Below are 13,608 nucleotides of genomic sequence, written 5' to 3'. Positions count from 1 at the left end.
TTTATTTCATTCTGAATTTTTCTTTTAATTCCATGCAGCCTGTTACAAATTTAAATAATACAGTTGAAGGAAATGCAAAAAACAAAATCCCCAAAAGTAGAGCTTACAGGAGAGATCAGTAAACCAAACTTACTAAATGCAGTGACAGTTGCAGCCTTGAGTTGCCTCCGGTAGCGTGCGCGCTGAGCAAGGCAAAGACATACAATGACTAGGAGCAATAAACTTAAAAATATAGTGGTTCCTATTAGCCAAACCGTTGCAACATTATCTGATGTTCCAGCAGTTCTCACCAGTTCTGCCGCTTGCGTGTCCAGAACATTGAAATCCTAGGAATAAAAGACAACAGAGGTTCAAGTCATGAGTAAAAAAAAAAGCAAGAGAAAATCTGCAAATGTGAATTAAGGTGATTCATCATATTCCGACGCATGCTTGTTCCTATTACCTCCATTTTTTCCCATGGTGATGCATCCAGGGTGTCTACTAAAACAGGCTGGCCAAAAATCAGTACTTTTAAAGTACTTTTTCAGTACATTCCCGAGAAATTCAGTACCTCCTCAACGGAAAAATTCAGTACATTTTCTGTACCTCCTTTTGACAGAATTCGAGAAATGTCAAAAATTTGAATTTCTCTCTCAAATTGCGACAAAAATGAAAAATTCCGGACCTTCTGACGGAATTTCCGCACTTTTTAAGTACTTCCGAACCGCCCTTAATAAATCAGTACTATTTCTGGACTTTCCAGAAATTCCTGACTTGTAGACACCCTGTGCATCAATATCAAACCCTAAGTCAATCATTTTGTATTACAGTAAATTGGGAAGAATCCCTAATCCTTGAAACGTCACTTTTTCTTCATCAAATCGATGGTTAAATGCAAAATCTGCGTCTCCATACTGCAACATTTTTATGGGGGTGTATGGGTGGATTGTGTTATTTGACCGGAAAAACCTTGTTATCAGACACAGCGGGGAAAACTTTTTAAGCACACATTACATAGTTCCCTACTCCTTCATAGCTGTTGAATTCAAAAATGACTTTCGTTCTTTACCTGCATCCACCAATTTGGCGTATAATGAAAGTACCATCAGAAAAGTTGATTTTTTAAGGAAAATTGGTGGCTGTATAGGGATAAAACGAAGATAATTTTTGGAAACAATGCCAGAAATTAGATAGGTATCATCTATCAAATCCTCTGCAGTTTTTTCCGGGTAGACTTGTGTTATGACTTAGAAAATGACTGAACTGATCCAAAGAAAATTCAATTACTTTAGGCAAAGAAAGAGTAAAGTTACCCATCTTTTGCAAATTTCATTTATTGAGATTACAATTTCAGCAAACCTTAAATAAGGAGTCCAACTTTTCGATGTTGAGATCAATTAAGTGGAGAACTTGTTCAACCTCAAGGACGGAGTTATCCTTGCGGCTAACAAAATGCAGGTACATATCAGAGCGAGTTTTGTCCACTCTTCCATCTGATGTTTCATGAATTTTGTACTCGTCAACATTAACAATCGCTCCAGTGACATTGCCCAGAACTCTGTAAAATGCAGAAAAATAAACTGGATTAAAAATTAATCCTAAAAAACATATTGATTTCTAATTCAAAACATTTTCAAAACATGTGATTTTATTCAAAGGACGCTTGAAGCATATGAACATTTGAAATACATGAAAAACATGTTCAGTCCAAATCAATTGTTTGTTAGTAATTTATGGGAGATACTCCATCATCATATTTTTATGATTTCAGGGTACTTTAGTTCAAAATGTCAAAATCTGTCTAACAGAACATCACAGCCATCGGTGATTGTTTTTGTAAAACAGAAAAATTCATCATCATGGGAAAAACTTACTTCAGGAAAAAGCACATTGATATTTGGAGAAAAATTGCATAAGGCCATTAAAATCCAGCTGATGTTTTCAATTTGTCTAATATTACGAGAGTATTCTTAGGAATGGTGCATATGGACTTGAAAAAACACTTAAATACGGAAAGACCTCTTAAGTCCAATAAATGGGTCATAACTGAGTTATTGCACTGCTTGATAAAGACCACGTTGAGCCTGGAAGATTTACAGTATCACACATCTGAAGATTACGATTTAACTTACTCTCTGAAAATGTGAATTTTATCCCTCAGCTCGGAGGGTTGCTGCCTAAGTACAAATCTGACTCGCTGATCCTCGCGGAGAAGATAGATGAAAACTTGAGCTGTGTCTTTTAAACCACTAATGTCTGTTGCTGCAACCTGAAAAATAATAGAAAATTTTAGCACCAGACAAAAAATTTCCGTCCTTACCCAAGTGGCATTTCTCAATGTAAAAATCGCCATATATTGCGATTTTATCAGCGATAAAATCGCTAGGATCATCAATATCTGAGCAATTATCCTCGATCTTATCGCAATAAAGTCGCGCTTTCATCGCCAGACAATTTATTGCGATATTTTCGAAATAAAAATCGCGATAAATGGCGATTTACTCTCGATTTTATCGACGGTTGATCACGATTTTATCGAACCAAAAATTGGGATGTGTAGCGATTTAATTGCCATATGTCGCAATTTATAATGCGATAATATCTTAATATATTGCCATCAATATAATCACGATAACAAACCGATAAAATCGCTATTTATTGCGATCACTGCTACTTGGGTCTCTTGACAAAGTTACAAGTCATGGAAAATTTTACACAAGGACTCCCATGCTTGTCATTGAGACCTGTTGAAAGCAGTTTTACAAGCAATACAATAGTTATCATAGAGGAAAAATTACTTTGAAGAAGCTCATTTATTATTTTCTGTGCTTGACATCATCGGAAGGATACTCATCCTTTGTTCACCTTATTATTAGATTTTGAGGAGCTTATTTTGACAAATTATGGAACTGGGTTACAATTTTTTACTCTCATTAAATCATTTTGGAATTTGACAGTTCATTGCATTGGCAATGAGTTCCATGTGTAGATTGGACTGTATTTGGCAATTTGGAATTACATTATCTGGCTTACAATTAGTTTAATAACGACTTTTCTACCATTAGTTTCCCTATGCACATGAGTGTTTAAACGGAGGAATTAGAAATTGTAGTTCCCAATAGCAAAATGTAGTCCAAATGTGGCATAGCGATGAATATTACAGAATTATTGAAGAGCACTTCATTCTAAAAGAAACATTTTTTAGAAATAGTTCATGATTTCAGATAAACTTCCTGATCTCGAAATGTTTATTTTTTGTTATAATTTGTTTGTTCTGTCCATTAGGTATGTAAAATAAGGTATGTTTAGTAAATAACATAAAATTACCGTGAAATCAAAGTATCCCTTCATTCCTTTTTGCGGATCAAAATTCAAAACGACGCCTCCAGTTGTAGGGTCAACCAAAAACGGAGTCATTTGCGGAACAATGTCAAGCCCTTCCGTTAAGGTCATTTCAACTCCACCATGCAAACTATATTCAATTTTTGCATTTAAACCGCTGTCTAAATCGATAGCCTGGAACAAAACAAGATCAGATAATGAAAATTCAACTCTTCACTAAAAATTAGTCTTGTAGAGAGTGCAGAGCCAGAGATAAAAAATAAATAAGACTTAAAGAAAAGGATCTCACTCAAGTATACTACGACTCGAATTTCGACATTTTACAGGAGAGTGACTCTCCGTTCCTGTTGCTCAATTTTCATTAAAAGGCATAATCCAGTGCATGAGTTATTTTACAAAGAAAAATTTTTAAGATACCCTTAAATAACATGAAAGCAGTTCAATTCAGTTCTAAGTTAAATAAAATAGATAATTCAATTCTATAAAGATGATGTCCAAACGGCTTGGAAATTGACTTCAGCTAACATTTTTTAGAGATCAAACGTTCAAACTTAAAAATACTAACTGCTATCACTTCTCCATAGATTGATGTACTTTGGAAAACATCATCAGTAAAACTATCCTTTGTTAAGAGTACACATTGATGATTAAATGAGAAAAATGCCAAACTAAACTACGACGTTTTAAGATTTCCTATCATATTTTATTTTCATAACGGGACACTGATCAAAACTTTTCTGTACAGTTTTGTATTATTTTTTTTTTAGGTAAGTGAAGATTATTCACTGAAATTTTAGTGGAAACTGTTGGTTGGTTTCCTTAAAAAAAAAAAAAAAAAAAAGATGCTATGGGGGACTTACAGTGTCGCGATCTCAGATACACATTTTTCAACTTCAGCCATCATACGTTCCTTTCTCCAGTTTCTACAGACTCATTTTTGACAAATAGACGATAAATATTGTAATTACTGACCTGAACCTGCATGAACTCTGTTCCGAAGTCTGTCTCTGTGGTAATCCCACCAGTAAAAACAGGAGAAATGAATTTCGGAGGGTTATCGTTGATATCAAGGACATTTATCACAACTCTCAGGGTTGTATCATCATGAGGGTCAAAGAATTCCACCTTCTTCATCGGTGCGTGAGTACAGTCCTCCAGAGCTTTGATTATCAGAACGTGGGAGTCAGCCACTTCCCTGTCTAGTTCTCGCACAACCTACAGGAATGAGAGAGAATACATATAAACCATGTAGACCAAACCCTTGATAATTTACGTAATTAAAAATAATTATCAGTTATCAATATTTTATGAATGAGGCAAAGAAAAAAAAATAGTAATAAAGAATTTGAACAGATGTTTGCATGCTAAACAGAACTACAAATGAATAAAATAAAATGGAACTAAATGCATAAGATTTGCTTGTTTCATTGTTTTTTTTTTTTTTTTTTTTTTTTTTTTTTTTTTTTTTTTAAATTTATTTATTAAACTTATTTGCACATGGTTTCTTTTCAAATTAATAAATACACATTAGAGTCAATTCCAAAAGGGCAGTGATCAATAATAAGAAACGCACTTTTTCTCGAAAGCAGAGGTCTTGCCATTGAGAAAGATTGGCAGAAATCCAAGTTGATCCTCACAGAACATCTTTCGAGTCAACATTTTAATTTGAATGATTTATGTTGATAGCAAAACTTCCAAAACACATATCTCGTTGGTGAAGTTTAAAAGTCTCTGCTCCTTCTTTTTTTTTTTTTTTTTTTTTTTTTTAAAGGAGGACAAATCGACATCATTCCTTGGAAATTTTTCAAAATTTGCTTCTCATATGGGAGAAAAATCGCAGAAGTTTTTAGAAATTGACATTGAGTTGTTCTACATTTAAGAAATGCAGTACTTCCTGCATGCTCCCTGTCATTTTAAAAATAACAGGAAGTCTGCGACGTCGCAAACCGAGATATGCGCTTTGAGAGTGAGAGTTTCACTGTCAATATGTTACATAATTTAAAATTTCTTTGTTAAGCAAGAGGATTGGAGTGGTCCGAGTGTGATTACTCCATGGCTATATGATTCCTTGCTGTATATATTGATAGCTGAGGTCGAAAAATGTGCATATCTGATTGCAATGTTGTTGAGTCTCCTCTTCTGTTTTATTTTTTTAAAAGAACATTGACCAATAAATTTTCACAGGACTTTCTATACATTCTTTCCATTCCTTCAATAATACTCAGAGAATCTTCTACGTAAAAAAATACTTTAGTCAACTCTCTTTCATTAAAATGAAACATACTTGGAGATGTTTTTAAACGTTACGATGGTTATGCACATTTTTCGATCTTAGCCATCAATCTACCGGTGCGTCACAGTAAATTGGGCAAGTTTTGAAACTGCATGCTTCAAATTAACTCATACATCAAAATAGCTGAAAAATCATGAACTCTAATTACAAACCGTAATTTGATGACTTAGAGGCTCTAGGTTGAAATATCCGTCATCGTTTCCGGCTACAATGTAGTAACAGATTGGCATCGAGGCTGCTGCCACTTCATCCATTTCATCCCGATCCCTGTCCACTGTGTCTACAAGTTTAACTCGTTCTGAGCCAGGTTTCTCATGCTCTACAGACAAAAATAAAACAAATTTGATACAATGAGAATAATAATTTTGTAGATGCAGATTTGAAATACGTTGTTACGGTGACTCTTTTCTGCAGACTTAAAAAAATTCAGGAAAAATTATATGCTTATTTGCGGTTAGTTGAACTTATTTTTGCAAAACGCTCTGCTTCAATGACACTGAGTACAAATTGCATTTTGTCATTCATTATTCACAAATGACTTAATTTGAGTATTGGTCAGAATCTTCCTCTTCTTAGAAAATTTCCTGATAATGTTAGTTCTAAACCTGACTTTCATCCTTTAGAAATTTTCTATTAAAAACAGTACTTGGGTAATTAATGGATGATTACAGACAACGAATTTCTTCTTTTTTGTTAAATAAGTTAGAAAATTGCATTATTAAAAAAGAGAGGTGTAGTTCAGTACATATTAAAAAATCGTTTTCGTCATAAAATAGGTTAAAAAAAAATAAAAAAAAACATTGAGCGAAGCCACAGTTTTCTCTAGATACACAATTTAATCAAAATTTTGAGATTTTTTCATGGTTGATTGCAATTCTAAGATGAAATCCAACAATTTTTTTTTTAATTTAAAGAAAATGATGAAACATGAAAAATTTTCAACCGTAAATAGATACAGTTTTTCTCGTAGGATATTTTTCGTAGAATTTCGCCAAAGAAAATTTTAAATTCAAAGCACAAGCTTATTTTCAGTAGACATACATGCCTTTTACTTTGGCAGAAAAATGTTTTTTCAGAAAGGCAGAAAAAGGATTTCAAAATGTTCACAATCACACATTACACATTACAAACTCATTGCTAAGAGCTAAAACAAGAGAAAAAATTACCAGTAAAATTGATCGTAAATTCATCAATCAAGAACTGTGGCTGATGATCGTTCACACTGCGAACGTAAACAACCAAATCCAGATCTGCAGTCAGCGGAGTGGGCAAACCCAAATCATATGCCTCGACCCTGATCTGGTATATCTTCTGTTTCTCTCGGTTTAACGGTAGTCTCAGTGTGATCTGGCCTGTGGTGTCGTTTATGGCAAAGGTCCGATAGTCGCCTGACAGATCGTGCTTCAATCGATACCGCACTTCAGCATTAAGCCCAACATCGTCATCTGTTGCCTCTACTCTTATCACAGAGCTGCCTTCAGTTGCATTCTCTGGTATGCGGATTGTGATGTTGTGCGATGGGGACACAAACCGCGGTGCATGGTCATTGAAATCCGAGACACAGATTTTCAGATCAGTCATTGCGACATTAGACGGAGTGCCCAAATCTTGGATACGGATGACCAGCGTATAGTTGCCATAGCGACCTTTCAATGAACTGCGGCTCATGATTTTGCTTGTGAACTGATCCACTTTCTCCAAACCAAATAATCCTGAGATAAAAGAAAACAATTACAGAGGAATTCAAAAAAATTGTCAAAGATTTAATGGCTGTTCTATCATAACAGGTTAAAAATAGTAGCTCATTTTATTAATTTGAGTTTGCACACCTTTGAATCATGAATAAATAGTTGTGATAATTCATTGAAAAGAGTTTAATCTTGATGGTTAGTTACGAAAATGTGTATTTCGAGTCAACATTTAAAAATCTCTGATAAAGTTTCATTTTCTTGAAGGAAAACTAAGGTGTTTCTTCGCTAATTTGTATTTTTTAAGAATGAGCAAAGACAGGTTACAGAAAATTTCAATAGAAACTGTTCCCTAGTTTTTTACGAAAAAAATAAAACGTGAGCGGAGACTCATAGTGCCGAAATCTGAGATATTAACGATGAAACTACTAGACTACGTATCTTGTTGGCGGTGTTTAAAAATCTCCGCTCTTATTATATTTTTGTATAGGAGAACAAATCAATATCATTCTTTGAAGTTTCCACACACTATTCTTTACATGGTGAGAAAAAAACCACGGCATTTTTCAAGAATTGATGTTGAGTAGTTTTCCATCTAAAAAATAAAGTATGACAGGAAGTTGACGACGTCGCAAACCGAGATAAGTGGTCTGGTATTTTCACCATCGATACGTTTTTCTCTATTTTAGAAATCGATCTCTTCTTGTTTTTTTTTTCCAAAGAAATGACTTGTCCTACTTGATGGCGAGTCTCTCTGTAATTGAAATAAAGTTTCCTTGCAACATAAAAAACTACTGCTAAAATGTTCTTCCGTTGTTGCTACTTTTAAACGAAAAGTTTTGACTGAAATTGACATAGGTATAAAATGGTTTTCCGTTTTACTATGTTGTTGGCTGGAATGAAGCTAAAAAATTGTACATGCAGGATTTTTTTTTAAAATTATATTTTTTTAAAACCTTTGAGTTAGACATGGATCTAAAGGCCTGTATAAAAATCTCAGCAAAAGAACATTTTGAGACAGAAACAAAAGAAAACAGACAGAAATTTTAATTCCAAGGTGTTTACCTTGCTCATTTCCGGACAGAATGGCAAAATTGATGCGACCATTCAAAGTACTAGGATCGTCTTTGTCAGATCCTTTAAGTATAAAAACAGGTTCTCCAATATCATGGAACTCCGTGACTGAAATGCAACCATCGGGGATAGAGTCGAATTCCGGAGCATTGTCATTTTCATCGATGATCGAGACACTGAAATTACAAAGCAGTTCACTTAAAAACCAATCCAATGATTGCAGGTATATACCACAAAGCAGTGTCAGCAAAAATTGTAAAGAGAGATCATGATTGCAATAATGTATACCGTCAGATTGCAGGAATTTGGAGTGAAATTCATTTGCAAAAAATGGGGTGGCCACAGCTACTTAGCATTTTAATTCTCTGACTTTTCAGATTATCCCTGACCAATTTACAAAATTAATATGTCTTTGAAGCAAATACAGGGTGATAAGCAAGAATTATAGAAAAGATGCTACAATAAAGCTACAAGCTGAAGTTGTGTGCCAGAACATGTGAAAATTTTCCATCCTGAAAACGTAATTTTTCCCTGACTTTTGGGTTCTTGTGTTCTCTTCCCTCAATCAAATTTTTTTCAGGAAAAAAATGTCTTTGCTTTGCTCTGTTCCCAGGTTTCCTCTGACTCTGCCAACTGGATAAAAATGTAAATAAAGGAAGTTCTTCGGCCATTATTGAAGTCATTAAAGGAAATATTTGATGTTCATTGATGGCTTGCATTAATTGCAGGAATTTTTGACTTTCAGTTTCAAGGAAATTTTTTGAGACAAAAGGAAAATACTCACGCTAGTTGTTTGAATGCATTTCGGCTTTCTCCGCTTGCGTATCCAAATTGATAATTATCCCACGCTTCAACGATAAGATTATACGACGATGTTTGTTCACGGTCCAATTTATCAGCTACCGTTAATATACCTGTATTTGGGTCGATGGCAAATTTTCCCTGGAATTCAGAGTAGAAAATAAAATTAGAGTTTCATACCTACAGTGAGATATACAAAAATATGTTCCGTTGATACCACAATCATTGACACCATGCTGCTCAAATTTTTCAATAATGCATAGTGCGCTTAAAAATACTCAAAAAATTAAGGCTCTTTAAATCTTCTTTCTTTTGATTTTAATTTTATTGTGAAAACCAAAACCACTTGAGATTTTACAGGCATAAACCAGTTTGGACATTAAAGTGGGCTTGGAATAAAAAGAAATGCTGGTTCCAATACCCTGTCCAAATATGAAGGTCAAGCAAACTCCTTCATCATCAGTAATCATTTCATTGACTTGCAAAAAAAATGAGCTTACATGAGATGATATTCTGTCTAGAAGATAAGTGATCCTCCCATAGTCACCGACATCAGCGTCTCTAGCTTCAATCGAAGCTACCTCCGTACCTGAAACAAACCATGATCATTGGAAAATTACATTTAAGGATTGATGATTCACACTGAAGAAAAGAGGAAGTATTTATGCTGTAACTTAGGAGCTTCAGAAACTTTTTCCTGTGATAGGTAGTTTTTACAAATAAGATGAAGGTACCTGATAGATTAGCAATGGGATGACGTAGTATTCAGAGACACTCTGTGATGATGTACAGAGAATGCGGAGGGATGATGAAAAGTAAGGGGAAGAGAAGTGAATTTTCGCATCATGGTGCATTGAAATGGGAAGGAGCGTTTGGAAGAATATTCCACAAACATTTAAAACAATTACACTGGTTGTCCTCATTTGATAAAATAAAACGTGAGAAGAGATTTTGAAACACCGCAGCCCAGATATGTATTTTTACAGTTTCACCATTGATAAGCAGGAATAAGCATTCCAGGAAAATTAAAAGGTCAGAGAACCTCAGCGAGCCTTAGTTTGAAGGCTTAATTGGAGTATCTACTAAAATTTCATTTCGGATTTACCTGATTTTTTAGCCAAATGAATTGACACTCGTTTGACTTTACAAACCAACATATTTGATGAATTGGATTGAATATTCCACTTTTGCACGTACTAAACTGCATGCAGCTGAGAAATGCTTGATGCGCTCAGAATTTCCTGATCCATGACCGATTTTCCTGATATATTCCGGTTGTCACTGATGGTGGACACCCTGTTGATAGTTCTACAGCAGGTACTCATGTTCCAAAAAAATTTATCTTTAGTGCACTTACCAATCGGTGTATTTTCTGGAATATTGAGGAGACCAGTGGTGTCAACAAAATAAGGATTGTTATCGTTTTCATCCAGAACTTGGACGAAAACATCGACAAAACTGGAGCGAGGAGGCACACCATTATCCGTTGCTTTGACACTCATGTTCAGCCACGGTGTCGCTTCTCTATCTACCTTCCCACCCACTACGAGCTCCCCTGTTTCTGTGTCTAAGTGAATCAGATCTCGTACTGCTGCGGAGCCTGCCAACACACACATCAACTTTAAAAATCTTAAAAATTTATCCAGATTATGTTTAGAGGAGACAAAAAAAAATGAGATAAAATTGTTGAAAATATTCAATTTTTTGACTGATTAAAAATGAAAATTAATTAATTAAAATTAAATGGACAATTTTGAAATGAAGCAATGAATGGTCTTTGGAAATTGCTTTTTTTGCACGAAAAACCTGCATTGCTTGTTTCTTAAAAATATTAATGATTCCATGGTTTATTTTAGTTGCGATCCGTTCTCTATCATACTATTGATAAATATTAATGATTCCATAGTTTAGTTTAGTTGCGATCCGTTATCTAATATACTACTGATCATAAATAAGAAGTAATTTCTTAAAGCGCATCTTCAAATCGAAATTGAATGAGGCTCACCTTCAAGACCATACTTGATAGTTCGGTTCTTATCAGGGTCAGTCGCTAGGACGCTAACTATAGGTGTTCCTTGTTGACTGTTTTCAGGAATTGACCGTCGGTAGAATGGTTTCTTGAACGCAGGGCTGTTGTCGTTTTCATCCTCCACAACGATATTGATTATGGCTAAAAAAAATGGACAATTTTTATTTCTTCAAAGAAATATCAATCATTATTTAAGTGCATTCAACCTTAAGATTCCATCTGCGCCAAGTGGAGAGCACATACTAGTTGGAGCACAAAACTAGATTAGCAATGAAATCCAAAATTAGCAGACATTTTTAATTTAAAATATTTGGCATTAATGCAGTGACAGAACTATTGGCAGTACCAGGTACCTGGTCAAACTATAGATTTTTCCTATTGTCTCAGAGAGTGCCACTGTCATTATAATGAAGAAACTGTTTTTCACGTGTATAATTTTTGAATGAAAAGTTACCATCATTTTTTCTTGAAACCAAGATAGTAATAGTAATTCTGCGTTACTTTTTCTTGTCTACTTAATATCAATGGATAAGATGAAATTCAATTAGGATTCTTCAGGCCATTATTATTGATAGTAAAAACCATATATTACCTGCTGCTGTTTGTTTGCCTCTTGTTGCTGCCAGGTCTTCAACATGAATCGCTAGACGGATATTTTCAACTTTCTCTCGGTCAAGTAGCCGCACAACTCGAAGTAAACCATCCAATGGGTTGAGGTGAAATGCATTTATAAAATCGAATTCAGAACCTTTGACGATGGTACCTTCTTCACTTCGAGCTTCAGAATTTTCAGGATCTATATGGTATCGAAGAACAGGCTTTTCATCTGGATCTATGGCAACAATCCGATGAATGAATGTGCCCACCTGCATATAAATGAGTGACTTTAGTTGAAATTGGGATTCTTGAGGTGCATGGATTATGTAATTTACAGGGTTGAGATCAGTTAGAAATTCAGTTAATAAGGTGTATAAAGGATAAAACTTTACAATTAAGGCCTAAAATTATATGATTCGTTCACTCTGAAGTAGTTAACTAAATTTTAATAGTCTCTACAAAGTATTAATTGATGAGAAATTAGATAAACAAGTATAGAATTTCCGTCTACGAACTGAAACAGCTTTGATGAGATTACGAGTGATGCTACTGAATGACAAATACAAATTAGCAAATATAATAAAACTAATAATGAATAAATAGACTAATGAATTGTCTTGCTGCAAGTAAAATTCTGAAAGATGGCCATGAGTATAATTAGAAGATTTATTGGTAACATACTTTTTGCTCCAAATAACTAAAATAATGTTTTCTTCATTCTATTTTGAGTTATAGAGATCTTTTTTTTTTTAAATCGCATGTAGGCGATGCCATTTTTTAGTCGATGAAAAGTCAATTTTACAGTAATTGTAGTTATAAGATTCTTGTTTACAGCATAGGTTACAGAAAAATGGAGTAAAATAACCAGACCTGAGTGTTTTCTCGTACAGCTATGGCCCCAGGATCTAAGATAACTGGGGGTTTGTTGTTCACATCTTCTATAGAAATATGCGCTTGGACCGTTGTTTGACGTTGCTCAGAGCCAATTCCACCATCCAGAGCAACAATGGTCAGAGTATACTCCTTTGTTTTTGGGTCTGTGCTATCAGGATCTAGCGAGGCCCCTTTTGCAACACTGATGACGCCTGTTGAAGCATCGACAACAAACTTGTCGCTAGCCCCATTTTGAATTCGGAACACAATCACATTGTTTGGAGAAGAGCCATCGCTGTCTTTGGCTTGGACCTGCAATAGTAAAAATAAGGGTCATTGCATTTTCATAATAAGAGAGAACGAGACAAAACATACATATACACTTCTAAAAATTTAACGATAATTTTAAGATCAACTTTTGGTCAAATTCATATAGAATGAAAAGAAATTATTTCCGAAACTACAAAATTGAGAAATAAAACACAATTAAGGTGTGATAAATTGAAATACGTCATTTACAAGGCCTGTATATAAAAAAATCAAATATATTGGCGTATTTTTTAGTGTTATTTTTGTGAAATTTGAAAACATACTTGTAAAACTGATGTTCCGCTCGCAAGATCTTCCGGAATAGCTGCACCGTAGGAGCTTCGGTCAAAAACCGGTGCATGATCATTGGTGTCTTGGATGTAAACTGTGACAACGACATCTGAGCTCAATGGTGGAGAACCGTGATCTGTAGCTCGGACTAGGACTTGGACTGCTCGAACTGGCTTGATGGATTCATCATCTTGGAAAGCGGCAAGTTCTTCAAAATCGATTGCTTTGACTGGTTTAAAGGTTCCCGTTGCTGGGTCTATTGTGAAGTTGGCAACAGGTGTATTTGTTTTCACGATGGTGTAAGTGATTCGGCTGTTATCCGTGCCTGAAAA

General features: G+C 34.7%; 1 protein-coding gene across 1 annotated transcript in view; it reads right to left on the bottom strand.

Moving 5' to 3' along the window:
* The window catches only part of Cad88C (cadherin 88C), a 42,570-nt gene that overhangs the window by 5,387 nt on the left and 23,575 nt on the right, over window positions 1-13,608 (bottom strand). The window contains exons 13-27 of the mRNA XM_072301173.1: window positions 13,270-13,601; window positions 12,674-12,988; window positions 11,799-12,072; window positions 11,183-11,347; window positions 10,535-10,777; window positions 9,678-9,766; window positions 9,161-9,318; window positions 8,368-8,552; window positions 6,781-7,326; window positions 5,767-5,933; window positions 4,294-4,536; window positions 3,307-3,495; window positions 2,112-2,248; window positions 1,339-1,537; window positions 134-326 (exon numbers count right to left, since the gene is read on the bottom strand). Of these exons, the coding sequence (XP_072157274.1) occupies window positions 134-326; window positions 1,339-1,537; window positions 2,112-2,248; window positions 3,307-3,495; window positions 4,294-4,536; window positions 5,767-5,933; window positions 6,781-7,326; window positions 8,368-8,552; window positions 9,161-9,318; window positions 9,678-9,766; window positions 10,535-10,777; window positions 11,183-11,347; window positions 11,799-12,072; window positions 12,674-12,988; window positions 13,270-13,601 (3,435 nt within the window). The remainder of the gene's footprint in view (window positions 1-133; window positions 327-1,338; window positions 1,538-2,111; window positions 2,249-3,306; window positions 3,496-4,293; window positions 4,537-5,766; window positions 5,934-6,780; window positions 7,327-8,367; window positions 8,553-9,160; window positions 9,319-9,677; window positions 9,767-10,534; window positions 10,778-11,182; window positions 11,348-11,798; window positions 12,073-12,673; window positions 12,989-13,269; window positions 13,602-13,608) is intronic.

The sequence above is a fragment of the Bemisia tabaci genome, chromosome 6 (genome assembly GCF_918797505.1).
Source record: "Bemisia tabaci chromosome 6, PGI_BMITA_v3".
In the NCBI taxonomy this organism is placed as follows: domain Eukaryota; kingdom Metazoa; phylum Arthropoda; class Insecta; order Hemiptera; family Aleyrodidae; genus Bemisia; species Bemisia tabaci.
This window is presented reverse-complemented; position numbering and strand designations above follow the sequence as displayed.